Source organism: Chiloscyllium punctatum, chromosome 3 (genome assembly GCF_047496795.1).
Source record: "Chiloscyllium punctatum isolate Juve2018m chromosome 3, sChiPun1.3, whole genome shotgun sequence".
NCBI classification, from domain to species: Eukaryota; Metazoa; Chordata; class Chondrichthyes; order Orectolobiformes; family Hemiscylliidae; genus Chiloscyllium; species Chiloscyllium punctatum.
In genome coordinates this window covers 29,133,689-29,161,446 of record NC_092741.1, presented here as the reverse complement: position 1 = coordinate 29,161,446, position 27,758 = coordinate 29,133,689, and the positions used below count along the sequence as shown (strand labels likewise).

At 43.4% G+C, this 27,758-nt stretch overlaps 1 protein-coding gene across 1 annotated transcript in view; it reads left to right on the top strand.

The window, feature by feature from the left end:
• The first annotated feature begins 1,662 nt into the window (after nucleotides 1-1,662).
• Nucleotides 1,663-27,758, top strand: part of LOC140454565 (potassium channel subfamily K member 16-like) — a 41,355-nt gene continuing 15,259 nt past the window's right edge. The window contains exon 1 of the mRNA XM_072549412.1: nucleotides 1,663-1,875. Within this exon, the coding sequence (XP_072405513.1) occupies nucleotides 1,663-1,875 (213 nt within the window). The remainder of the gene's footprint in view (nucleotides 1,876-27,758) is intronic.

Sequence of the window (27,758 nt, the reverse complement as noted above, 5' to 3'; positions counted from 1 at the left end):
TTGCCAAATCACACTCATGAAGATGTATTGGAGTTGCCACTTACATACGGATCACTGAGATTAGGTCACATTAACAGAAGATTGTGGTGGCCCAGGACATCAGGTGAAAACCAGTATGCACCTGAGACCTACACATTTGCACCTTAGAGCTCACAACAATAATTCAAGACTTACTTTCCTGGACCTCTGCTCCTCCAGCACCTGTGGAACTGTGCAAGTTCCAACTAGTTTTTCCCCAAAATGGTAGACAAAGTTCAATTTATACATTGCAACTTTCCATTTTGACCATAGACCTGGTGGCACCATGGGTGCTATTTTGTTTCTTCCATGTTTTTAATCAAACCTCTTGCAGGGCACCTCTGACTGGAGCATCCAGCCGAGCCCACCCAACTCTTCCATGTCCTGGATAAAACCTGTGTTCTATGGTAGATAACAGTGGAGATCTTTACACCAAATATGATGAGAGGTATGTGATATAAATATAACTTTGTTTTTTGGAGGTTGGGTTTCATACTAATGGCATGTATGTTTTGGTCTATTTTTGAAAAAAAGAGTTTAAAATTCATTAGGTCAGTCTTTCCAGAACCACGACCTTTAAACTGGTATAACTAGAGAATAGATGACTGCAAGGCCTCTAAGAATGTTAGTGGACGTTTTTTTAATCCTGTGGGGGTTCATGACAAAAGAGAGAAAACATGAAGACATTAGTGAGAGCAGAATTAAGGATGTGCAATTCTTCTTAATTTAGTTCAAACGCTTTTCAGTGCAATTTGAAAGAGACCTGACAATTAAATATTGAAAAAGATATTGTTCCCAGCAGTGAAGGGAGTAAGTTACATCAGTGAAAGAGTTTAGCTCATGAAGCATTGCAGACCAGAAGTGTTTAGTTAAAAACCTGTAGATTATGCTCTCAGAGACGAATTCGAGGAAGAAGACTTGACACATTGTAGGTCAGGGACTAAGAGAAAGTAGTTATTTCAAACTTACAGATTGGACAGACAATTTCTCTGGAATTTGATTAAATGTAAAGTGATGTTGTTGAGGAGAAAATGGAATTTTGTTTTGCTGTGCTTTTTGATGATTCTTTAACCTTGGTTATTTTAGTCAGTTTGTTTTTGATTATTTTATGTTTTTTTTATGTAATAAACTTCTGTTTCATTATTTAAAACTAAGTCTGCAGCCTGGTACCATTTTCAGTCTCTAACACCAGCATGCATTGATACAAATTTTACCAGAATGAGGTACGTGAGAAGCATATAGCTATTTACTATTATTTTGAGTTTAAAAATAAAAATCACATATATATCTTTTTATTTTTATTAGTAACCTTGCAAAAGCAGTTACTTGATATAACATTTGTATTAGATAACAATAGCTTGAATATGACGCTACTATTGATCATCTGCTCACAATAAAGTTGTTTCCTGATTTCATGTTCTGTTAAGTAGTAAGCACCTGACGGAGGTTATTGGAGTGTAATGGTGTGTGAAAAAAGGAAATGGTCTGTCGAATTCGGTCAGCTGGTGCAGAATAAGCAAAGAGAAAGGGCTTTCATTCCTGAGGAAACCACATCGGTAACAGTGAGCCTCTTCACAGCTCAGTCTATCTGATTCCTGGGGAGATGGCTTGATCAGTAGTGAGTTTTAACACAGAGCCAAAGCCATGTCATATTTTACTGTACACAGTATCAGAGTCAGCTGGACAGTGATTCTGTTGGTGGGATATTTTGTTTACTTGTTCCTGGGAGCTGCGGTATTCCAAATGTTGGAAAAGCAGGCAGAGAGTCGTACCCGGAGTAACTTCCAACTGGAAAAGTTGAAATTCCTTACAAACTACAGTTGCCTGGACGGACCAGTTCTGGAACGCTTTGTGCAGGTAGGTAGAAAAGTATTGAGGGGAGTTGTAAGTGGGACAGGAAGGATTGTTAAATTTAAGAGTAACTCGAGGCACAAGACTGTGGATAGCAAAGCAACACTCAAGTGGGTTTTTAACTATTCGTTCAGGTCAGATTCACTGGAAACCATTGAGTAGCTCCAGTCAATTGGTGAAATTGATCTAAGAGATAAATTTTCCAAAGTGAGATGTTTGTCAAGTTGAATGCTAGGTTTTACCATTTTTAAAAACAGCCACTGGCAGTGTTGTTGCATTGGGGAAAGTTCCAACCATGTTCCCAAGGCTTACATCTGCTGACAGCACTGACGATGAACTGACCCCATCTGAAGTTAAAATAAGGCAGTGAGTGTGTTGGATGGTGTCACATCCATCATGCTCCAGGGTGAATCACCATGCTAATTATCTATATGAGAGAGAGATCTTGGGTGAGTTACTAATCACCAGAGATTCCTTTTTCACTGATTTACGGGTTTGAAAGTTCCCGTGCCAAGTTTAAAAGCAGTGCTGCATCCCCTGTTAGACACTGCAATCCAGAAACATGTCACACTGAAACTGAACATACTGCTCCTAAGGAGGTGGAACGGACTCCAAAATTAATGGAAACTGCCCTCCAGGCACTTCAAGATGAGGTCACTGAGAGAATCTGGTTTCCAGCTGGCCAGATAAGAAGGCCATCCCAGTGGAGCCATGGTTAGATATCACAGCCAGGTCAGTACTGCGGCTTCTCTAAAGAAGGGGCAGGCAACAGTGCCACCAGAAAGTCTCTGTTCCATGAGTTAAGGAGCACCATCTTCTCTCTGAAGCCTTATGCTCAAAGGATCATTCTCACACTTAACTCTGCTATTGCACATGATTTCTCATGAATGGACTGCAAACTTCAGCATCATATGCCTCACAGGCTCCACTCACCTCTTCCTCTCAAACTACCAATCTTTCCTGCCTAGTGCATTTGCTATGCATTCTCACTCGGGACATCTCACCACTTTGCATGGTTATGCATGATCATAGGCTGCTCCTAAACCCATCCCTATCCTATGCAAGCATTCTCTTTATTTCATTGCAGGAAAGAATGGCCTATAACCTGGATACTGGGTTAAGGCCTGCATGGGGACATCAAGTATCAGTGTCCTAACTTATTTCAAGGAAAGTATCCATGGAACCTGCCAGAGAAAACCAGGACCACTCCAACACCTTGTTCTGCATGAGCTTCTCAACAAACTCATCAACTAATTTCCTCTTCTCTTACAAAGACAATAGTGGCAGCCAGGTAGAAGCCACAGCCTGAAGCCGTCCTCACCTGCACCACTGCTGAGGGGGAAGATTGCAAACCTTTGGAGGGTGCACTATTAAGATGTTCATCTGCGTCCTCAGGGTGTTGCTAATAGTTACCTCAATGGGTACTCTTTCTAGAAAAGACTCTGGGGCAGAATCTGTTAACCACATTACCAACACAAAGTCCGCAGCTAAAAGAAGTAAAAGTCCAACCCACCCCCCAGGCTCTCTGAAACTCAAGAGGACTGCTGGTGTCCTGCTCAGCCCCATGATTCTGCCCAATCCAACCTACTCAACCAGCAGAGACATGCAAAGGAACATTAGGCAGATGTGCCAGAGGCCCTCGGCGATCTGGGACAAAACTTGGAGCAGTCCTTCCATGTTTTCTGGCTGTTGTGGTTCCAGCGGAGGGATGCGTGGCTAGCTCCATGGAGCAGCTGGTGGCTGCCTTGGAGACCTGTGTCGCATAGCCAGTTTAGTGGCTGCCGGAGTGCCTGCACTCCATCACACCACCCCAGCATCAACAACCAGCAGAGAGAGGAGGGATGAGGAATCACACCTTCACTCCAGATACTCCTTCCTCTCAAGGAGACCAGGCAGAGACCAGACAGGCACCCACCTGGAGGAGCACAGACATCCCACATCAGCTTTTTCTCAGGTTATCCTTGACCTTCTTCTGATGAAGGGCTTTTGCCCGAAACATCGATTTTCTTGCTCCTCGGATGCTGCCTGAACTATTGTGCTTTTCCAGCACCAATCTAATCTAGAATCTGGTTTCCAGCATCCCCAACAGCCCTTGTTTTTACCTATACACCCTTGGCCCTCTGCCTCCCCCTGCCTGTGACGCCAATGCCTACAGCAGTTGAAACCGAGAAGTTAATTCTGCATCTCAGAAGGAGAGACTCAGGCCTGGACCCTCTGGTCTGAAAACCAACAGGGGACAACCACCCAGATCACCAGGACACACCACACAGCAGGCTGGGCCTGGTGGAAGGGAGAGGAAAAATGAAATATTCTGAAAAACAAAAATTCAGAAGGCACATTGGTGACATGACACTGGTGTTCAAGCCTTGTATAAAGACAGCACTTTTGTCAATATATAATCATTTCTACTGGTATAATATCTGCTGTAGTTTGATTGTTTCACTTAATCTGGTCCTACTGCAACAGTGTGAATGATATGGACCTGCTTTGAGAAACAAAAGGATGTGCCGAGTTGCAATCACCAAGCATTGGGGAGTCTCTCATATATGACAAACTGGGGTGACTGCAGATAGCCTCACCTACCAGGGTCAAAGCACCTTTACATTGAGAATTATAGCCAACCTGCTGCAGATACACCCTGGGGGAAACCAGAGTTCAAGATGAGGTGTAGGGGCACGTGGCAGGGTCCAGGATGTCAAAATCGGTCACCCCTAATACACACACACACTCACACACACACTCAAATGTTGCAACACTGAGAGATAGTCAATGGGTTGATCACAGTTTCAGTTTCTCTCATTACATCATGCTCTGAAGCATTGAAAGGATGAAGAGACACTCAGAAGGTGGCATTCTCAGAATAAGTGACAGCTTGATAGTCCTTATGAGGGAGCCAATGTGACTGTTGGAGCATCTTAGTACAGCCGTCCAGGAGTATGAGGTGGGTGAAGTGTTCACTGTATCACAGCTGATAATAGGACTCCAGCACACATTTTATGCAGGCACATTAGCTTTCACGGAGATGAGAATATGACAACCACATTTGAAAGAAGAACTGAGCTTTCCATTGAAGAGCCATGAACAAGAACTGCAACACAAAGCAGTGGAAATGTGTGATAGATGGAAACTACTCAAGTGAAATTAAAACCACCAGATAGGAAGTGTCCACCCAGCTCAGTCACCCTGGATGTTAGTGCAAAAAAGGTTCTTTGGTCTCTCCACCTCTTGGATCATTACTGTTGTCATTGTTTTGACTCTATTGCTGACACATCTCAGGATTTTCACCCTCATCTTCAAGCTCAGGAGATTCCTACAACCCTTCATTGCCCAGCACTTTTGCTTTTTGTCGACTCAGATTGTGAAGAGCAGAGCCCACATTGAAAACATGAGACACTATGTTATGCATGGCACTGGCTGACTGGTCCAGGCATTCTAACCCATTCTTCTGGAAGGCCTTAGGATACTGTTCCACAGTGGCCCCGGCTGGAAGGTAGGTAGCATTGTATCATTGCAACATTTTTGAGAATTTCTTCGAACTGTCATGAGCAGGGTGACCCCTTGTTGCTGGCCAATTATCTTCCTCTGGGCCAAGGGCCTTGCAATGAACATTGGACCATCCAGTATGCCCAAGTCATGGCAGATTCCTGGATAGCTAACATAAAACTCCAGCTGTTATGGTCACAAATGATCACCGTGTGCAGCATGGGCTCAGTGGTTAGCACAATCAGGGACCCACGTCCAATCCAGCCTTGGATGAGTCTATGTATGGAGTTTGCACATTCTTCCCAAGTCTGCATGCATTTCCGCTGAGTACTCCAGTTTCCTCCCACATCCCGAAGATGAGCACGTTAGATGGATTGGCCATGTTAAAATTGTGTCCAGAGATGTGCAGGCTAGGTGGATTAGCCATGGAAAATGCCATTTTACAGGGATAGGACGGAATATTGGGTCTATACAGGATGCTGTTTGGACAGTCGGTGCGGACTCAATGCGCTGAATGGCCTCTTTCCAGAATGTAGGGATTCTATGATTCTATGAAATAAGTTGAACATTGAGGGGTGGAATCTCTTCCTGTTCATAAATGCTGCTGCTTATTCAGTGATGTGGGTATGAAGAATTGCCCCCTGTGTCTGTTTTAAGCCAGCAATGGATCAGAATCTTAATGCCCTCACTCCTTGACTAGATCTGTCAAGGGGCAATGAATAGGTGATTTCTAATGAGCATTGTCTCAGTGACATTCTAGAGACAGTTCTGAGGAGACAACTGTGAAATGTGATCTCAAGTTGCACCTTGAACCAAGCCACTTGCAAGACAATCAACGAGGAGGTCTTACCTTAAGGGCTACCTGGAGGGGAGTGTCACTGAGTTTTTTGAAGCGCGAGTCCTTGTACAGATGTGAAACAATGGCTCAAGACAGCCCTAATCTCCTGGTCTAGGCCTCAGTCATTTGCAGAGACCTTTCTAAATATTCACTCAAGGAGTGTGGGCATCACTGGCCAGACCAACATTTATTGCCCATCCCTAGTTGCCATTGAGCTGAGCTGCATGAAATCAGTAGGCAAGGTTTCTTGTCAGAACTCTCTGCTTCCTCGGTTGATTTTGTCCCACTGTGTGAAATTTCTCTGCAACCGAATGAGGCCAAAAACCAGACTTGAGCTGTCCACACTCTTAAGGCACACCATTGACTGACCCATGAAGTGCTCCTAAATTATGAGTTACACACCACACCAGGTGGCCATGGGCTATCCCAGACTGATTTGGCAGGACAGACCTGAACCATGGTTGCACTTACTGCACTAGCTGTGGTTCCATCTAAAATAAAGGACTGTTCCTGGCCCAGGCATGAACTCATCTGGACTCATGGCAGAGCATCCAACAAGATGGATAAGCAGGAAGATTCTTGATTGAGAAAGGTGTATTGGGAAGGGATGGGATGACTAAAGTAGATAGGGAGAAGCTGATCCTGCTTCTCAATGAAAAAGAATGAAAGGAGCATAGATTTAAAGTGATGGGCAAACAAAGCAAAGGTAATGTGCAAAAAAGCTTTTACACGTGGCAAAATGATTTGGATATGAACATAGGAGGTATAGTTAGTAAGTTTTCATGTGTAGTGGACAGCAGAGAAGGTTACCTCCGATTACAATGGGATCTTGATCAGATGGGCTATTGGGCTGAGGAGTGGCAGATGGAGTTTAATTTAGATAAATGTGAGGTGCTGCATTTTGGGAAAGCAAATCTTAGCAGGACTTGTACACTTAATAGTAAGGTCCTACAGAGTGCTGCTGAACAAAGAGACCTTGGAGTGCTGGTTCATAACTCCTTGAAAGTGGAGTTGCAGGTAGATAGGATAGTGAGGAAGTGCGTTGAGTATTGGAGTTGGGTGGTCATGTTATGGCTTTACAGGACGTTGGTCAGGCTACATTTGGAATATTGCATGCAATTATGGTCTTCCTATCGGAAGGATATTGTGAAACTTGAAAGGGTTAAGAAAAGATGTACAAGGATGTTGCCAGGGTTGGAGGGTTTGAGCTATAGGGAGAGGCTGAATAGGCTGGGGCTGTTTCCCTGGAGCATCGAAGCCTGAGGGGTGACCTCATAGAGGTTTATGAAATCGTGAGAGGCAAGGATAGGATAAATAGTCAAGGTCTTTTCCCTGGGGTGGGGAATCCAGAACTAGAGGGCATAGGTTTAGGGTGAAAGAGAAAAGATTTGAAAGGGACCTAAGGGTCAATTTTGCCACATAGTGGGTGGTGCGTGTATGGGATGAGCTGCCAGAGGCTGGTACAATTGCAACATTTAAAAGGCATCTGGATGGGTATATAAACAGGAAGTGTTTAGAGGGATATGGGCCAAGTGCTGGCAAATAGATCTAGATTAGGTTGGAATATATAGATTAGTGTTGTGCTGAAAAAGCACAGCAGGTCAGGCAGGCATCCAAGGAGCAGGAAAATTGACTTTTCAGGCAAAAGCCCTTCATCTTGCTTCTCGGATGCTGCCTGACCTGCTGTGCTTTTCCAGCACAACTCTAATCTAGTCTCTGATTTCCAGCATCTGCAGTCCTCACTTTTGCCTAGGTTGGGATATCTGGTCAGCATAGACGAGTTGGACTGAAGGGTCTCTTTCTGTGCTGTGCATCTCTATGGCTCTTAAGTAGCTAGGCTACGAAATGCACTGCCTGGAATTGTGGTGGAGACAGGTTCAATTGAGACAATCAAGAGGGAATTGGATTGTTATTTGGATAGAAATGGTGCACATGGGTGCAAGGGAAAAGGCAGGTAATTGGCACCTGGCAATAGAACCAGTGTATCCACTGTGGACCGAATGGCCTCACTGTGGACCATAATAATTTTTGAGTTGTGTAATTAATGAGGTGCAAATTCATGCAAATAGACTTCACACCACCTGATGGTAAAGATTAGACCACGGCATCTAGCCAGGGAGGACTTAATTGAGACCATTTACCTTGACAGCAAGAAAGGTGTTCAATGAAATTTCACCAAATTCGCAGCTATATAGCGTCAGACCTCACATCAACTGCGATTACATTGAAGCGCACTACCAAGGTCAAGGAGCTGAATAGCCTACACTTATTCCCTGTGTTCCTGTCTGATTTCTGGAGTTTCATCTGACCAAGTCATGAATGTTTGGCATTGTTCTCCTAACCTCAGAGGGGGAGAATTGTACCCTAAGTGTTTCATTTTTTGATACATTAAAACACAGTATGATCTTTAAATATGTCCCTGCTAAGTTTTTTTTTCTTCAGTAGGTCAAACAGGACAAGTTAACACCTGATCAGCTTTTGGAAATCCACTTGATAAGATCGACCAGCTCAATGTTGCCTGACTTTGTTGAATCCTCAGTCAAATTTGCCAAACCTCCCCAGAGTTGTGTGTCAGTAGCACCAAGGCATGATTACTTAATTACAAGTTCTGAAGAAGAGTCACACCACATTCTAAATATTAACTCAGTTTCTATTCCCACCGATGCTGCCTGACCTGCTGAGTTTCTCCAACACTTGCTGTTTTTATTTCGGATTTCCATCTGCAGTATTTAACTTTTATATTATCACGTACTTACCTTTCTTCTTTTCTCTTCTGGTTCCTAGCCGAAGGTGGTGGGCAGTGCAACTGTTAGACTATTCGACTATTGGGAGTCAGGGAGGAGGACCATCAGATGGGGAGTATATTGCAATGACTAAGCCTTTCCTTACTCGATGTTCTTATCCATGCATGAAATGGTAACAGGGGCTTTTGGATTGATGGTCAGGGTAGAGGTGATGGTTAGAGGGTGCAGGGAAGTCAGAGATGGAAGTAACCCCCCTTCATTATTCTACCCTTCCTAATCAAGGTTTATTGTGATTAAATGTAGTTCCGACTGAGGCTTGGGATTAAAACGGGTCAGTTACCACACCAGGTAGCGCACATCCCTCCTGAGCTGTGACAATTGTCTTAAGTGAATTATTATTGAGAAGCCGAAACCAGCAGATGGCCAAAGCCACTCTGGAGTATTTTTCCTGTTTCATCTGCTCACTTAAATATCCACCTGAGATTATCTCTTTATGCAAACACATATATCAGTAGTTTACTTAAACAAACTCTATTGTACATAACCTCATATTGCTTTCTAAGCAGTGATGCTGCGAGGCAGGCAGTGTGTGGCTGTGTCAGCAGAATTTCGTTTTTTTTGCACGAGGCTATATTAATGCTGAACACTTCAAAGGCTTCCCTGTTCACTGCGGTGGAAAATGCTTTTCAGGTCCATTTCTTTCAGCTTTGTTTGTTTTATAACACATCATGAGTTTGGGCTTGGGAGGATACAGAAAGTGCCACTTGACACAGATGGGAATAGTCCATCAGCAAATATTCAGGCAGGCAGTAGATTAGCACCATCAATGTGACGAAACTCAGCTGCCACAAGGAAGATTAATTGCGATGGTCAAAGATGCAGTGTGCTTTCCCTACAGCAACACAGTTTGTGAATTGGAGATTACCTGGACAACATGCACTCATCTTGAATGATATTTGGAGGTAATTAGTTCAGCTGGTTTGCAATGTCGTGTGACACCAATAGCACAGTTCAGTTCCTGCACAGGTTGAGGTTACCATGAAGGTCCTGCTTTCTCAATCACACCCCTTTCCTAGTCTGTGGTGACCTACAGATTAAACTCACAACCAGTTGTCTTTCGGTAGTGGGAGAGCAGTACTATGCCACAAGGAAGCTATTTTATGTTAAGTTATACAAAAGAAAGCTACATACAGAAGGTACCCAGTATCTGTGGTCAGATGAGCAACTGTGAGATTCTCAGACCTCCCCCTGTACTCCGTCTTCCAATCCCAAAGTCTTGCCCTAGATTAGGAATGTTTCAGTCAAGAAAATGGCCCAAGCATATGTGACAGAGCTGCACATTATCACTGTCACCTCAGAAACAACTAGAATTGGGCAAAAAATGCTGGTCTTACCACCTACACTTATCATTGAATCCCTACAGTATGGAAACAAGCCATTTGGACCAATAAAGTCCACACCAACTCTCCAAAGAGTAACCTACCCAGACCCATTCCCCTACCCTATTACTCCACGTTTACCCCTGACTAATGCCCCTAACCAAAACATCCTTGGCAGTTTAACATGGCCAATTCACCTAGCCTACACATCGTTGGACTGTGGGAGGAAACCGGAGCACCCGAAGGAAACACATTCAGACTTGGGGAGAATGTGCAAACTCCACACAGTCAGCTGAGGCTGGAATTGAACTCAGGTCCCTGGCACTGTGAGGCAGCAGTGCTAACCACTGAGCAGCAGTGCTCACAGAAAGGTAAGAAAAAAAGATGAGAAGGATTCTTTTTCGACTTACTGCACAGAATACCATAGGTACCCTGCCCCAGTGCAGGAAAGACTATTTTACCACATCTTTGAAGAATTGGAGGTTTTCAGGGTTCTTTAGTAAGTGTAAAGGAGGAGATTGAGGCATATTGATGCAACCATTACACTGTAAAAACTAAACTGTGAATACTGAGGTTATGCTGAATATAATGTAGCATTGTTGATAAGCCAATGAGTAAAATCATATAAGTCAGGGCAATCATTGAAATGGAAGTCAAACATAGTATTAAAGATCAGACTGTGCTTTGAGGATATTCTAGGATGAACCAACAACAATATCATAAAACAGAAAGTCATAGAGCTGTACAGCATGGGAACAGACCTTTTGGTCCAACTTGTCCATGCCGACCAGATATCTAGTCCCGTTTTCCAACAATTGGTCTCTATCTCTCTAAACCCTTCCCATTAAATACCCGTCCAGATGCTTTTTAAATGTTGAAATTGTACCAGCCCCCACCACTTCCTCTGGCAGCTCATTCCATACACGCACCACCCTCAATGTGGAAAACTTCCCTGTTAGGTCCCTTTCGGATCTTTTCAATCTCACCTTAAACCTATGCCCCCTAGTTTTGGATTCCCAATCCCTGCAGAAAGGACCTTGGCTAGTCACTCCATCCATGCCACTCATGATTGTGTAAACTTCTATAAGGTCACCCCTCAGCCTCTGATGCTCCAGGAAAAATAGCTCCAGCCTATTCAGCCTCTCCTACAGCTCAAATCCTCCAACCATGGCAACATCGCTGTAAAACTTTTGCATTTATATAGAGAGTTCTCAACTTCAGGCAGTCATAAAGTGCATTACAGTCAATACAGTATTTTATACTGCCATTTTAATGTGGGAAACAGCAAATATAAGCTAGATCCAAGCAACCGTATTGGGCAAGATTTGCCAGATTAGCCATTTCAAGTATGGATTGAGATCATTGAATGCTGGCCAGCAAACTGCACTCCCTTCTGGGATCTTTTATATACATGAACAAAGAAAAGTAGAATGTTTCATCTGAAATATTGCACCTCCAAGAGTGCAGCATGCCACTAAGTGCTTAAGTAGCTAGTGTAGGACAAAAAGCCAAATAACTCTGGCTCAGAGGTAACCTGTTTTAGCCAGGTCTTCATTCACTTCTGTTCAAATCCATCCAAGACTTCACCTTTCCCCATATCTATAACTCATTCAGCCCTATATTGCTCTGAGGTCTCTGTGCTGCTGTAGTTCTGGTCTCTTGTGAATCCTTAGTGCTCATTGCTAAGCTGTTTGGCAGCTGGTTTTTCAAGTTGTCTAGGTCCTAGATTCTGGAATTAGAGTATAGGCTACCTTCTTAAAATATTTTGAGAGGGTCTGGTTTGGTCCATTACACATAGATAAAGCAATTCAAATGAAACAAAATTGCTTTCGATATAGTTTTGATGCAACATATTACGCTGATAAAATATGTTCTAGTCCCTGTTCTAAGATATCTAAATTCATGAGAGACAGTTCACAAAGATGTTGAACAGGAGAGTAGGATTGGAAGAAAATCACTGAAACCACAGGATCAGTCATTGATGAAGATGTTCAATATGATGAACAATTTGTGGTATACACAGCTTCCAGAATTATCCAGTTATGGAATGCACATATTCAATGTTTACGACATCTTTTTTAAGGGTTGAGCAGAAGAGCAAAGGAACAACTAGGGAGAGAATGGGGCCCCTTAAAGATCAACGAGGACCTCTATGTGTGGAACCACGGGAGATGGAAAAGATACTAAACAAATATTTGTTATCACGTTTTACTGTGGAAAAAGACATGGAGGGTAAGGAACTCTGGGAAATAAATATTGACAACTTGTAAACAGTCGAGGAGAAAGTGAGGACTGCAGATGCTGGAGATCAGAGCTGAAAATGTGTTGCTGGAAAAGCGCAGCACGACAGGCAGCATCCAAGGAACAGGAGAATCGACGTTTCGGGCATAAGCCCTTCTTCAGGAATGAGGAAAGTGTGTCCAGCAGGCTAAGATAAAAGGTAGGGAGGAGGGACTTGGGGGAGGGACATTGGAGATGCGATAGGTGGAAGGAGGTCAAGGTGAGGGTGATAGGCCGGAGTGGGGTGGGGGCGGAGAGGTCAGGAAGAAGATTGCAGGTTAGGAAGGCGGTGCTGAGTTCGAGGGATTTGACTGAGACAAGGTGGGGGGAGGGGAAATGAGGAAACTGGAGAAATCTGAGTTCATCCCTTGTGGTTGGAGGGTTCCTAGGCGGAAGATGAGGCGCTCTTCCTCCAACCGTCATGTTGCTATGATCTGGCAATGGAGGAGTCCAAGGACCTGCATGTCCTTGGTGGAGTGGGAGGGGGAGTTGAAGTATTGAGCCACGGGGTAGTTGGGTTGGTTGGTCCGGGTGTCCCAGAGGTGTTCTCTGAAATGTTCCGCAAGTAGGTGGCCTGTCTCCCCAATATAGAGGAGGCCACATCGGGTGCAGCGGATGCAATAAATGATGTGTGTGGAGGTGCAGGTGATTTTGTGGTGGATATGGAAGTATCCCTTGGGGCCTTGGAGGGAAGTAAGAGGGGAGGTGTGGGCGCAAGTTTTGCATTTCTTGCGGTTGCAGGGGAAGGTGCCGGGAGTGGAGGTTGGGTTGGTGGGGGGTGTGGACCTGACGAGGGAGTCACGGAGGGAGTGGTCTTTTTGGAACGCTGATAGGGGAGGGGAGGGAAATATATCCCTGGTGGTGGGGTCTGTTTGGAGGTGGCGGAAATGACGATGGATGATACACTGTATATGGAAGTTGATGGGGTGGTAGGTGAGGACCAGTGGGGTTCTGTCCTGGTGGCGGTTGGAGGGGCGGGGCTCAAGGGCAGAGGAGCTGGAAGTGGAGGAGATGCGGTGGAGGGCATCGTCGATCATGTCTGATGAGAAATTGCAGTCTTTGAAGAAGGAGGCCATCTGGGTTGTACGGTATTGGAACTGGTCCTCCTGGGAGCAGATGCGGCCGAGACGAAGGAATTGGGAATATGGGATGGCATTTTTACAGGGGGCAGGGTGGGAGGAGGTGTCGTCTAGGTAGCTGTGGGAGTCTGTCGTCAGACCATAGCAACATGACAGTTGGAGGAAGAGCGCCTCATCTTCCGCCTAGGAACCCTCCAACCACAAGGGATGAACTCAGATTTCTCCAGTTTCCTCATTTCCCCTCCCCCCACCTTGTCTCAATCAAATCCCTCGAACTCAACACCGCCTTCCTAACCTGCAATCTTCTTCCTGACCTCTCCGCCCCCACCCCAATCCGGCCTATCACCCTCACCTTGACCTCCTTCCACCTATCGCATCTCCATGTCCCTCCTCCCTACCTTTTATCTTAGCCTGCTGGACACACTTTCCTCATTCCTGAAGAAGGGCTTATGCCCAAAACGTCGATTCTCCTGTTCCTTGGATGCTGCCTGACCTGTTGCGCTTTTCCAGCAACACATTTTCAACTTGTAAACAGTCCACATTACAGAACAGGGAGTGCTGGAGGCCTTTAAAAAACATAAAGATGGATAAATCTCCAAGACACCTTTTCCCAGGACATTGTGGGAAACTAGGGAAGAAATTGCAGGGCCCCTGGAAGAGATAGTTGTATCACCTACAATAATGGATGAGGTGCCAGTGGACCACAAGGTGGCTAATGTTGTGGCTATTTAAGAAAGGCTGGAAAGAGAACGCTGGGAACTATAGACTGATGGGTCTGACATCAGTGTTGTGTAAATTGTTGGAGGGAATCCTTAGAAATAGGATTTACATGCATTTGGAGAGGCAAGGACTGATTAGGGATAGTCAGCATGGCTTTCCGGGTGGGAAATCATGTCTCACAAACTTGATAGAGTTTTTTGAAGATGTAACCAAAAAGACAGATGAGGGCAGAGTGATAGACATTGTCTAAATGGACTTTAGTAAAGCTCTTGGCGAGGTTCCATGTGGTAGACTGTTTAGTAAAGTTATATCACATGGGATTCAGTGTAGAGCAATTGAATAAAAAATTTGGTTTGACGGTAGGTGACAGAGTAGTGGAGGAGGGTTGCTTTTTGGACTGTGACCAGCGATGTTCCACAGGAATCTGTGTCGGATACATTGTTATATAAATGATTTGGATGAGAGTTTAGGAGACATGGTTAGTAAGTTTGCAGATGACACCAAAATTGTTGGGATAGCCGAACGTGAAGAAGGTTATTTAAGATTATAAAGGGATCTTGATCAATTGGACAAATGAGCTGAGGAGTGGAAAATGGAGTTTAATTTGGATAAATGTGAGGTATTGCATTTTGGTAAAACAAACAAGGACAGGACTTACACAATTAATGGTAGAGCCCCGGGAAGTGTTGTTGAACAGACAGACACATGGGTTCAGGTACATAGCTCTTTGGAAGTTGCATTACAAGTCGACAGGGTAATTAAGAAGGCATTTAGCAAGCTTGCCTTCATTGCTGAGACCATTGAGTATCAGAGTTGGGATGTAATGTTGAGGTTATACCAGATGTTGAAGAAGCCACTTTTGGAGTACTCTGTACTGTCGTGGTTGTCCTGCTATAGGAGGTGTACTATTAAATTGGAGAAGGTGCAGCAAGTATTTACCAGGATGCGGCTGGGACTGAAGGATTGGAGCTGGAACGAGAAAAGTGATAGGCTAAGATTTTTAACACTGGAGCAAAGGAAGTTGAGGGGTGATCTTCTGGAGTCTATAAAATCATGAGGGGCATAGATAAGGTGAATAGCAAAGGTCTTTCCTGTGGGGTTGGGTATTCAAAACTAGGGGGCATATTTTTAAGGTGAGAGGAGAAAGATTTTAAAGGGACCTTTTGGTTAACTTTTTTCCAAAGGTGCTTCATATGTGGAGTGAACTGCCGTGGCAAGTGGTAGATGCAGGTACATTATAACATTAAAAAGACATTTGGACCAGTACATGAATAGGAAAGGTTTAGAGGGATTTAGGCCAAACATAGGCAAGTGGGGCTAGTTCAGTGTGGGAAATTTGGTCGCCGTGCACATGTTGGACTGAACGGTCTGTTTCCGTGCTGTACATCTGTATGACTCTGAGTGAATCCAAAAGAAGGAAACGTGCTGAAAGGGAGAGTGTCAGTGGAGATGGAACAGGCCAGGTTAATACAAAACTACTGCCAAGATACAGGTCTTACTGGAATCAAACCAGCAGGGGATATGGCCAATACCTTGATTTTAAAGACAAGACAAAATGGAGTAGCCAAAAGATGCTGTTCACTAACACCAGAGGTGGAATAGAACATTGGGCTAAATGTATCAACTTTTTATTTATCTGAATTAATAATTATACCAGGGCAAAGAGTAGAATGAGATTTCCCAGAAGGTCTGAAGAATGCATGTAGTCAGAAATTAGAAGGAATTTTGTGTTCAAGTATAAGAACAAAGCAGTCTCATACCTTCTTCAATCAAGTTGCATTGAACAAAGCTAATACTGAATTCACAATGTTACAGAAATTTGGTTCAAGAATTTCAGCTTCACAAGTTGTCTAAATTACCAGGCACTTCCTACAAATTCCCAACGCAAGGAAGACCAGGGACAAGGACTGCAAGAAGTTTAAAAAATTGCAACAAATAAATGCTGGAGCAAGACACATCCAATTGAAGTGCTCAGAGGCGCTGACTGACGAATTAAAAGTTAGTCAGTGAGGCAAGGTGGTGGTGCACCCACATGGGGGCAGTATTGATCTGTCTGGCCTTCAGCTTCAGGAACATCAAAAAACTATTTTCTAACTTCTTGTCCTCCACATTCACTTCCAAGGCAAAGGAGCCCTGTGGCCAGTCGAGTGGTGCTGCGGTCATTTTTCCAGTTTGATTCCAGTCACTAACCTGTTATTATACACCTCACGAACAGGTAGGACCTGAACCTGGGCCTCATGGGCTCTGAGCTGGGGAATATCAATGCCTAGCTTCCCAGTGGTTAAAATGGTTTGATCCACTGTCACATGGTGCCCTTTTGCTCTGAGTAGCTTCAATGAGTCATTAGATTAATCTGAGAAATCTGTCTTCCCATTGACCTGTCAATGCAGCACAGCCTAGCTCTCCCCTGCCAGCCTGTCTATTATTGATCTGGAGGAGGTCTGAAGCAACAACCCCAAGGTTTTAACGAGAAAAACAACCCTAGTACACTGAAAAGAAAAGTACCGAGGAAATGATTTTGAGGATCAACTCCATACTGTCCATAAGAATGACCCCAACCTTTCGATAGCTAGCTGTTTAAATAAATCATCTTGCACGATGTTAACATTTCTGTCCAAGGTCTGCTGTGTTGTTCTAGAAAAGCACAGCACAAGCTGGAGGAACTTCACCTCATTTTGTGCTCAGGCACTTTACAAGCCTTCAGAATTCTTAAGTGCAACAACTTCTGATCATGAACTTTGTCCTTCATTTTGATATAGTTCCTCCCCACCCCCAACCTATTGGTTTGTTAGTATGACTTGGCTATCAGTAGAGCTGACCTATTTTCTACCATTAAAATTGCCATTAACATCTATGCTTCACCTACATTGCTTTTCTACTACCAATAGGATTTCCTTAGTTTTTTGCTCTGAGATGCCTTTTCTATCTGTTCCACTTACTCCTCCTCCCCACCACTCAATTTCCACAACATAAAAATGATCACTTTTACAGCTGCCGCCTTCTGTTCAGATATTGGATTGAAAAGCATTAATTAATTCTGTGTGAAATCTTGTATCGGTCTGATGATGTGGGCGATGGCAACAACTCTGGAAGAATCATGTGAGAAGCTAAATGAGACCTAGCTCGACATTGAGAGAAACTAGCTACATTTCCAATACAATTCTCGACACCAAAATAGCATTCCCACTGGGAAGAGGCAAGATGCCTATGAAGGGAAATTGTTGCTTGTTGTCAGCCTAATTAACTGCAGGTCTCAACTTGTTAATATTCTCCCTCTATTACCACCTACAGCAAATAAACTAGACACCAAAAAATCTGAAAATCTATTGGCAGCAACTGCATGCACCCCACATTGATAGATCTTGGCACTGGACATTCATCAGACCCTCTGTATCACCATGGCAGTCTCTCCATTTTGCTGATGTATATTTCTGCACACAAATGCTGCACCTTGGGCCGCACCAGCAACTATCACTGCAATGCTGCTGCAAGAACGGTGTGCACTCAGGGATTAGGCACCCAGCTCATGGAGAGGAACAGTCTGCATCTTAGAGCTGTATGCTCGCTCTCTTCGCAATCATTGACTTTAAGCGTACCTGGATGTCCACAGCATCCTTGCCTTGCCTTGCAGGTTAGCACGGACATAAAGCCAGAAAGCCGGTCACATTTGAAAGTAGTCATCAGTCAAGGAAAACAACCTTCAGTTAGGGGGTCTGGCACAGTAGGTCAGGAGCAGCCTTCAATACCAGTCCAAGAGCTTGGACAAAGCCATGCAGGATAGTCAGGCTGAGGAAGCTGTCTTCATAAGGCATGGGGAGCTGTATAGCTGGTGTCACAGCTTTCTGTCTTTTGTGGACTATTTTCGCCAGTAAGGACAGAGAGGGAGGAATAAAGGGAGATGAAAGTCGGTGGCATGGCTATCAGTCTTGGTACTGGGATGGGGTGGGGGGGGGGGGGGGGGTGAAGGCGGTGAGTTATCTGAGTCAAGTTGAGTAGGCAGTGAAGAGGGCATGCAAGGTTAATAATTATGGGAGCTGTGGGTGTAAGAGTGAATGGGGAAGATGTTACAGATAGTAGTGAGATTGATAAGGAATGAGTCTTGGTGGGAGATAGATAGAGTGAGTATGAGGGAGCAGGGAGGAGATGGTGGCACTTACCCAGGTGGATCTGTAAAGATCACTGACCTTCTTCCTGTTGGGTATTCCTCCAAACAGCTGAGACCACACTGGTCTGAGTGGCGACCTCAGTCCTCTCCTCTGATAGTGCTGGGTGATGACGATGCCCTTCCTCTGCTCTACCCCATGCACAGTGATCTCTAAGGACCCTGTCCACAAAGCAGAGGGCTAACTTCCCTACCTCTCTCAGAGGCAAACTGTTCAGAGCAGCTCCAGGCTGCCATTACTTGACTGGGAGTGCACAATGTTAATTGCAGGGTAGCCTGTTATTTCCAGCATGTGCAGGCCATGCTGGGTTCTTCTGGCCACAGTGAATGGCAGAATTAGGCTCACATTAGATGAGAGGGGTAACAGATTGGGATGGGTAGGTCATTAATGAGACGAATGTCTGGATGATAATGCAAGGAAAGTCACTCAGCCCTCCATGACTCACGACAAAATTGACATTTGACCAAAAAAAGTAAAATTTGTATTTTCAGATTTCCAAACTCAAAGATGATATCAGATCAGATCAGATCAGTTTTCCCAGTAGCTTTGTTTTTTTTTAATCTCTTAGCCCCACTTTTTGGATGGACATTTCACCTAATAGGGTTGTTTTCTGCAGATATTTTTCCACCTGTTAATCATTTGCCACCATTTCCCAATTTTGCAGCTTCTCAGTCACCCTGATTTTCAGTTAATAATTTTCCTGTTTTTTGAGTAACCATTTCCTTTTACAGGTTTTTTTTATAGTTTGCTAATTATTTTCCACTCTTTATTTGTTTTTGTCAGTTACTTCTAATTTCTTAACAGAAATTGTTGTATAATAAGTAGGCAAATAGAACAATGCAAATAAATACATATGTTTTTAGAGAAAAGAATACTTTTGATTAAGCTACAAAGACTCTGTGGAATACTTATAGAAGGCAGATATCTCATTACCTTTACCCCATTTTGATGCCATCCACAAATACAAACACTGTTCCCTCAAATCCCAAATACAGGAGTGGTTTCAGAAGTGACAACACTATCATCTTCCAACCACATAACATTTTCTCCAAATATTTTCTCTCTATAAACTCAGATTGAAACTGATAGTCTGTTGTCTCCTCATTCTCTACTCCGTCATATTGTCCAGGACTTCCCTATACATTGCCTTGTCAAAGTCTATCCCGAAGAACATCCACTTCATTTTCCTCACCTATTGTTGTCTTATCTTCTGAAAGAATTTTGTAAGACTGCTAAGGCAAGATAATCCATTTTGAAATCCTTGCTGACAAACCGATTTCCCTTTATTTAGATACTTTTTTTTATCTTTAACTAAAAGCTCCAAAATATCCCCTACCACATACACTGAGTGAACTAACCTGTAGTGACCTAGATCAGCCAACTCACTGCTTCTTTTACAACCCTGCGCAATCTTTAATCTGGTACATGTACACACTCAGTAGAAACGCAATAGTTTATAATTCTGTTAAAATCATGGCAGTGCTTTCAATCTCAGTGTTTTCTCATCAGATGTTACTTTAACCTTCAGACAACAATAAGGTGATGCTTTAAAAATGCAGATCAGGCACTGAGGACTACTGCAATTTTAACTGGAGGCCAATGCTGCAAAGCCATTGCAGCTTTCTCCATTGGACCAACCATGAGGCTAGAAAAGGCTCCTGAGGATCGAAAATGTTCATAATTTTTTAAATACTTTGCTTTGAATTTGGGAGGACGAATTATCTCCTTCCCCCACAAGAGAGTCACAATCCTTCCTTGGCCTAATGTTCAATTGGGGCCATTCTAGAAACGGATGATTTTGATCCTTCACAATAAGGATAGAAATTGAAGAAGTGTAATTCTCTTTCAAGCCAGAATACAGAGATTGTGAAAATGACAGTGACAACTTCTTCCAATCTCAAAACTACTTTACTCAACTTAAGTCCCTACCATTGCCATTTGAACATATTTAATGTTGGCATCAATGTTTCTGAATTGCTTTCTGAGTTCATCAATATTGGTCATTTATTATCTTCAAAGTTAGGTAGAAACTCCTATTTGTTTCTCTTTTTTTTAAGGATGAAGTTATTTTGTTCCATTTGGTAATAGTTTATAACTACAAAATTACATTCTTGCTTTGCTTTAATCATCCTTCATTTCTTGAGGTCATGCTTAAATCCAGTTGTCCTACAAAGAAGAAAGAGAACAAAGAAAATTTACAGCCCAGGAACAGGCCCTTCGGCCTTCCAAGCTTGAGCTGATCCAAATCCACTGTCTAAACCTGTCACCCAATTCCTAAGCATCTGTATCCCTCTGCTCCCCACCTACTCACGCATCTGTCCAGACTCATCTTAAATGAATCTACCGTGCCTGCCTCTACTACTCTGCTGGCAATGCATTCCAGGCACCTACCACTCTGTGTAAAGTAATTGCCGCGTGTGTCCCCCTTAAACGTTTCACCTCTCACCTCGAAAGCGTGACCTCTCGTTATTGAATCCTTCACCCTGGGAAAAAGCTTATCTCTATCTACCCTGTATATTCCCTTCATGATTTTGAAGACCTCAATCAAGTGCCTCCTCAATCTCCTTTTTCCCAATGAAAACAATCCTAACCTACTCAACCTGTCTTCATAGCTGGCACCTTCCATACCAGGCAATATCCTCGTAAACCTTCTCTGCACCCTGTCCAAAGCGTCCACATCCTTTTGGCAATGTTGCAACCAGAACTGTACACAGTATTCTAAATGCGGCCGAACCAATGTCTTGTACAGTTTTAACAAGACCTGCCAGCTCATATACTCAATACCTTGTCCGATGAAGGCAAGCATACTATATGCCTTTCTGACCACTCTATCCACCTGTGCAGCAACCTTCAGGGTACAATGGATCTGAACTCCCAGATTTCTCTGCTCATCTACTTTTCCCAAGGCCCTTCCGTTTACTGTATAATTTGCTTTAGAATTAGACTTCCCAAAATGTATCACCTCACATTTGCCTGGATTGAACTCCATCTGCCACTTCTCTGCCCAATTCTCCAGTCGATTTATATTCTCCCGTATTCTTTGACAATCCCCCATGCTTTCTGCTACTCCACCAATCTTCGTGTCATCTGCAAACTTGCTGATCATACCAACAATACCCTCTTCCAGATCATTTACGTAAATCACAAACAACAGTGGCCCCAATACTGACCCCTGTGGAACACCACTGGTCACCTTTCTCCATTTTAAGAAACTCCCTTCAACTACTACTTTCTGTCTCCTGTTGCTCAACCAGTTCTTTATTCACCAAGCTAGAACACCCGGCACACAATGTGACTTCACTTTCTCGATTAGGTTACCATGGATAACCTTATTGTATGCCTTACTAAAGTCCATGTATATGACATCTACAGCCTTACTTCATCTATCAATTTGGTCACTTCCTCAAAGAACTCTATTAAGTTGGTAAGGCACGATCTCCCCTATACAAAAACATATTACCTATCACTGATAATCCCATTCTTTTCCAAATATAAATAGATTTTATTCCTCAGTACCTTATCCAGCAACTTTCCCACCACCGACGTCAGGCTCACTGGTCTGTAGTTACCCGGAATATCCCTACTACCCTTCTTGTACAGGGGCACAACATGAGCAACCCTCCAGCACCTCACCTGTGTTTAAGGATGCTACAAAGATATCTGTCAGGGACCTGGGATAGATACCATTTAGTTCAATTTGTCCACCTTAATAACCTCTAGACTACCCAACACATCTTCCTTACTTATGTCAATGTGATCCAGAGTAATCAAGTTTCTATCTCTAATCTCAACATTCATCATGTCCCTCTTCTCAGTGAACATTGATGCAAAATCTCACCCATTCTCTCAGGTTCGATACATAGCCTTCCTTCATTATCCTTTAGTGGACCAATCCTTTCTCTAGTTACCCTCTTGCTTCTTATATAAGAATAAAAGGCTTTGGGATTCTTCCTTAATTCTGCTCACTAAAGCTATTTCATGACGCCTTTTAGCCTGCTTGATTCCTTGTTTACGACTGGTCCTACTCTCCCAATATTCCTCCAGGGCCTGTTCTGTTCTTAACTACCACTTCCCTTTTCCTCTTGGCTAGTCGTACGATTTCTCCTGTCTTCCACAGTTCACGAATCTTGCCTTTCCTATCTCTTGCTTTCAACGAGACATGTCCTAATCTAAATATAAGTGCATTACCACTGTGCTATTAGACTTAACTTTGCATTGGTTGTAGACTCCCCTTGCTTTAACTTATTTATTCAATTTGATCAATTTTGTGGTGTGCGTGAGAACCAGTGTAGCTTCTCCACTCTGTGTGCTGCATTAAACTCCCTTTGAGAGTTTGATTGTCTCTACATGAATCGTAACGAGAATGTTGTGTGCGCACTATCTGTTTGTTCCCACTTATTGCATAGCCTTGTCCCCATATAGATTTTTTGGAATTTTGCTAAGGGTATTTTAATATGTCAAAGAGGCTGCATAAATGTAATTTGCTATAATTTGTTGATCTGCAAGTAGTACCCTTTAATACTTTTAGTAAATCTGCTAGACAGTTCTGCCTAAATTCCTACCATTTATTTAGCTAAAACAAAGCAGTCTGAACACATGATTGATGGGATAGAGGAAGGTCAATGACTCCACACACAAATTTGTGCACTAGAAGATCCCACAACATGTTTTTGTCTTTCAGTGATGTGAGGGTTGAGTATTGATTTGGATACATTTGCCAACAGCTAACATCATTGCAACATTTCCCATTCAGTTTAGTTATGTCAATAGCCATAATGTTAATAAAGGTTAAGTGAATCTGCAGAGCAAGTTTCTAAAGTCTCTTTTCCAACTCTGCTGCTTTCTTATTTATAACATTCACTTCTGATCATCAACCAACAGTAGGCAATCCCAGAAACAATTCACCATTTTCAATATTAGAAAAGAACAATATTTATTGGATTTTCAGTTCATATGTAACTTGGACCAGATGGTAGCCTACACTACTGTACTGAAATGGCAGAGGTGCTAACTTTGCAAAATGTTTTGCAAAGAAGAATAAAGATTGTTCCGAGAGTTTGCCAAATGTGTATTGAAAATACTAAGGGACAAACCATACAAACATCATTCATTTGACTTCTTTGTCAAAGATACATACAGCCAAGGAAGGAAGATAGTAGTGCAAAATCCAATTGCTTCTTCAATTATTTGACCTTACTAATCTATTCAAAACTATATTCCATACTTTAATCATTATTCCTCTGTAGAGGAAGTTGCTAACCTTGGTCCAAAATTTATTGTTTGCTAGTTTGAACCTGGCGTTGGTTGACACAGTTGACCGGATGATTAATGTGTTGGTTAAATGAGTGTCAACAAAAACGGGTTCATTCCTGTTCTAATTGTAGCAAAAATCACAGCACTTTCTGTTCGCTTGGTAAGTGGTCACCTGCCTTTAAGGCGAGAATATGTTTGAACCTATCCAATTCGTTCAACTTAGCTTCAACTAATTTTCTGAATTTACATGCCCATCCTGCTGATATTATCTCAAACATCTCTATTAGATCATCTCACAGGGCTAAAATATCTGTTTTTGATCACATCTCAGACCCTGAGCCTTAGGGAAAAGCTCCCAGATTCTCTCAGCACTTGAATATCTTCCCCTTGGTGATGCTTGCACAACTCATAGTTAAATCTCATCAGATATAATTAATTGATTGTGAATTTCTTTGACTTATTTTATTCTGCTAATTACTTACTACAATATTGTTTTCAGCTCAGCAGTGCTTGTGTGACTGTGTCAGATAAGACCCTTAGGCATTTTCAACTTCATCTGTAACTTGTTCATTCTCGTTCACAACAGCCTTGTTCATTATTGCTTCCTACCTCAGTAATGAACATGGAAGACAAACACGTGTATTTCACACGGTCAGGTTGTCCCACATCCCTCAACAGCTCAGGAAATATTTGCATGTTTCTGCTGTAATATAAACAAAAACAGCAGACATAAAGGCTTCACCCACAGCAAATAAGTGAAGAGATAATCTATTCCCAGAAGCATTGGTGGAGAGATAAGTATTTGGCAGAGAAGTAGAAGGTTTTTTTCAAAGCTTCTTATTTACTGGTGGGATGTGGGATGTAAGAGTCACTGGCTGGGCCAGCATTTATTATCTGTCCCTGATTGCCCTTGAAAAGACAGTGGTGAGCTGCCTTCTTGGACCGCTGCGGTCCAAGATCTATTTAAACCTTGGCTTTTTACATTTACCTGAACTTTTAGGCATGTTTGATATAAAACAGGAAGAAACTCAGCTAATCTGGCAGCATTGGCAAAGAGATAAACAGAGTTATTGTTTCAAGCCCAGCGACCTTTTGTTAGAACAGTTCAGAAAATGTTATTGGACTCAAAAGATTGGGCTGAACCTTAGGGTTTATTGGCCAAGTCCAAGTTGCACTGAGTTCTTTTGGGGGTAGTCCCCGTGAGGCTGAGTGAGCTCTCTCTTAACAAACTGGCCTCATTAATTATCTGCCCTGACTAATGGAGTCCCTCACGTCCAATTTCCATCCCACGTATTGCACGCTGTTCCCAGACCAATTCACCATTCAGCAGATACCTTGGAATTCACAGGAGTCTTTTGCATCCATGCCACCTTTAAACCTTCTATGTTCTGTGCACACATGTTAAAGCCTGACATGTCCTGCCTTCGTAACCTCGTCCCTTGTCAGATGTGTGGTGATCCTCTGATCTCTCTCTACTGAGAAAGCACCCCTTTGGGATTATGCCAACATTACTTGCATTTACAGCTCTAATATTACGTGTTTGAATTTAATACCTCTTTAGTAGACTCTAAAGCATTAAATTCTGGATGGAGTCAATTGATTACACTAGAAAAATTCATGAGGGGCATTAATAGGATGAATAGCTAAGGTCTTTTTTCCCAGGGGAGGGGAATCCAAAACTAGAGGGCATAGGTTTAAGGTGAGAAGGGAAAGATATAAAAGGGACCTAAGAGGCAATTTTTTCACACAGAGGGAGGTGCGTGTTTGGAACGAGCTGACAGAGGGGGTGATGGAGGCTGGTACAGTTACAACAGCAGAGATGTGGAGAAACAGATTGGGAAACAGATTTTGGAAAGGTGCAGAAGCCACAGGGTCGTAGTCATGGGCGACTTCAACTTCCCAAATATTGATTGGAAGCTCTTTAGATCAAGTAGATTGGATGGGGCGGTGTTTGTGCAGTGTGTCCAGGAAGCTTTTCTAACGCAGTATGTAGAGTGTCCAACCAGAGGGGAGGCCATATTGGATTTGGTACTCGGTAACGAACCGGGACAAGTGGTGGGCTTGTTAGTGGGTGAACATTTTGGTGATGGCGACCACAATTCTGTGACTTTCACCTTGGTTATGGAGAGAGATAGGTGCGCACAACAAGGAAGTTTCTACAATTGGGGGAAGGGAAATTACGATGCTGTAAGACAGGATTTGAGGAGCATACGTTGGGAGCATAGGCTGTCAGGGAAGGATGTGGTGGAAATGTGGGACTTTTTCAAGGAGCAGATACGACGTGTCCTTGATATGTATGTACCGATCAGGCAGGAAAGAAATGGTCGTGTGAGGGAGCCTTGGTTGACGAGGGAGGTTGAATGTCTAGTAAAGAGGAAGAAGGAGGCTTACATAAGGTTGAGGAAACAAGGTTCAGACAGAGCAGTGGAGGGATACAGGATAGCCAGAAGGGACCTGAAGAAAGGGATTAGGAGAGCTAAGAGAGGGCATGAAAAATCCCTGGCGGATAGGATCAAGGATAACCCCAAGGCATTCTATGCGTATGTGAGAAACCTGAGAATGACAAGAACGAGGGTAGGTCCGATCAAGGACAGTAGTGGGAGACTGTGTATTGAGTCGGAAGAGATAGGAGAGGTCTTGAACAAGTACTTCTCTTCAGTATTTACGAACGAGAGGGACCGTATTGTTGAAGAGGAGAGTGTGAAACGGACTATTAAGCTAGAAGAGATACCTGTTAGGAAGGAAGATGTGTTGGACATTTTGAACAACTTGAGGATAGATAAGTCCCCCGGGCCTGACGGGATATATCCTAGGATTATGTGGGAAGCAAGAGAGGAAATTGCAGTACCGTTGGCAATGATCTTCTCGTCTTCACTGGCAACGGGGGTGGTACCAGGGGACTGGAGAGTAGCGAATGTTGTGCCCCTGTTCAAAAAAGGGAATAGGGATAACCCCGGGAATTACAGGCCAGTTAGTCTTACTTCTGTGGTAGGCAAAGTAATGGAAAGGGTACTGAGGGATAGGATTTACGAGTATCTGGAACGGCACTGCTTGATTAGGGACAGCCAGCACGGATTTGTGAAGGGTAGGTCTTGCCTTACAAGTCTTATTGAATTCTTCGAGGAGGTGACCAAGCATGTGGATGAGGGTAGAGCAGTGGATGTAGTGTACATGGATTTTAGTAAGGCATTTGATAAGGTTCCCCATGGTAGGCTTATGCGGAAAGTCAGGAGGCATGGGATAGAGGGAAATTTGGCCAATTGGATAGAAAACTGGCTAACCGGTCGAAGTCAGAGAGTGGTAGTAGATGGTAAATATTCAGCATGGAGTCCAGTTACAAGTGGAGTTCCGCAGGGATCAGTTCTGGGTCCTCTGCTGTTTGTAATTTTTATTAATGACTTAGATGAGGGAGTCGAAGGGTGGGTCAGTAAATTTGCAGATGATACAAAGATAGGTGGAGTTGTGGACAGTGAGGAGGGCTGTTGTCGGCTGCAGAGGGACTTAGATATGATGCAGAGCTGGGCTGAGGAGTGGCAGATGGAGTTCAACCCTGCCAAGTGTGAAGTTGTCCATTTTGGAAGAACAAATAAGAATGCGGAATACAGGGTTAATGGTAGGGTTCTTGGTCAGGTGGAGGAACAGAGGGATCTTGGGGTCTATGTACATAGATCTTTGAAGGTTGCCACTCAGGTGGATAGAGTTTGTAAGAAGGCCTATGGAGTATTATCGTTCATTAGCAGAGGGATTGAATTCAAGAGTCGTGAGGTGATGTTGCAGCTGTACAGGACTTTGGTTAGGCCACATTTGGAGTACTGTGTGCAGTTCTGGTCGCCTCACTTTAGGACAGATGTGGAAGCTTTGGAGAGGGTGCAGAGAAGATTTACCAGGATGTTGCCTGGAATGGAGAGTAGGTCGTACGAGGATAGGTTGAGAGTTCTCGGCCTTTTCTC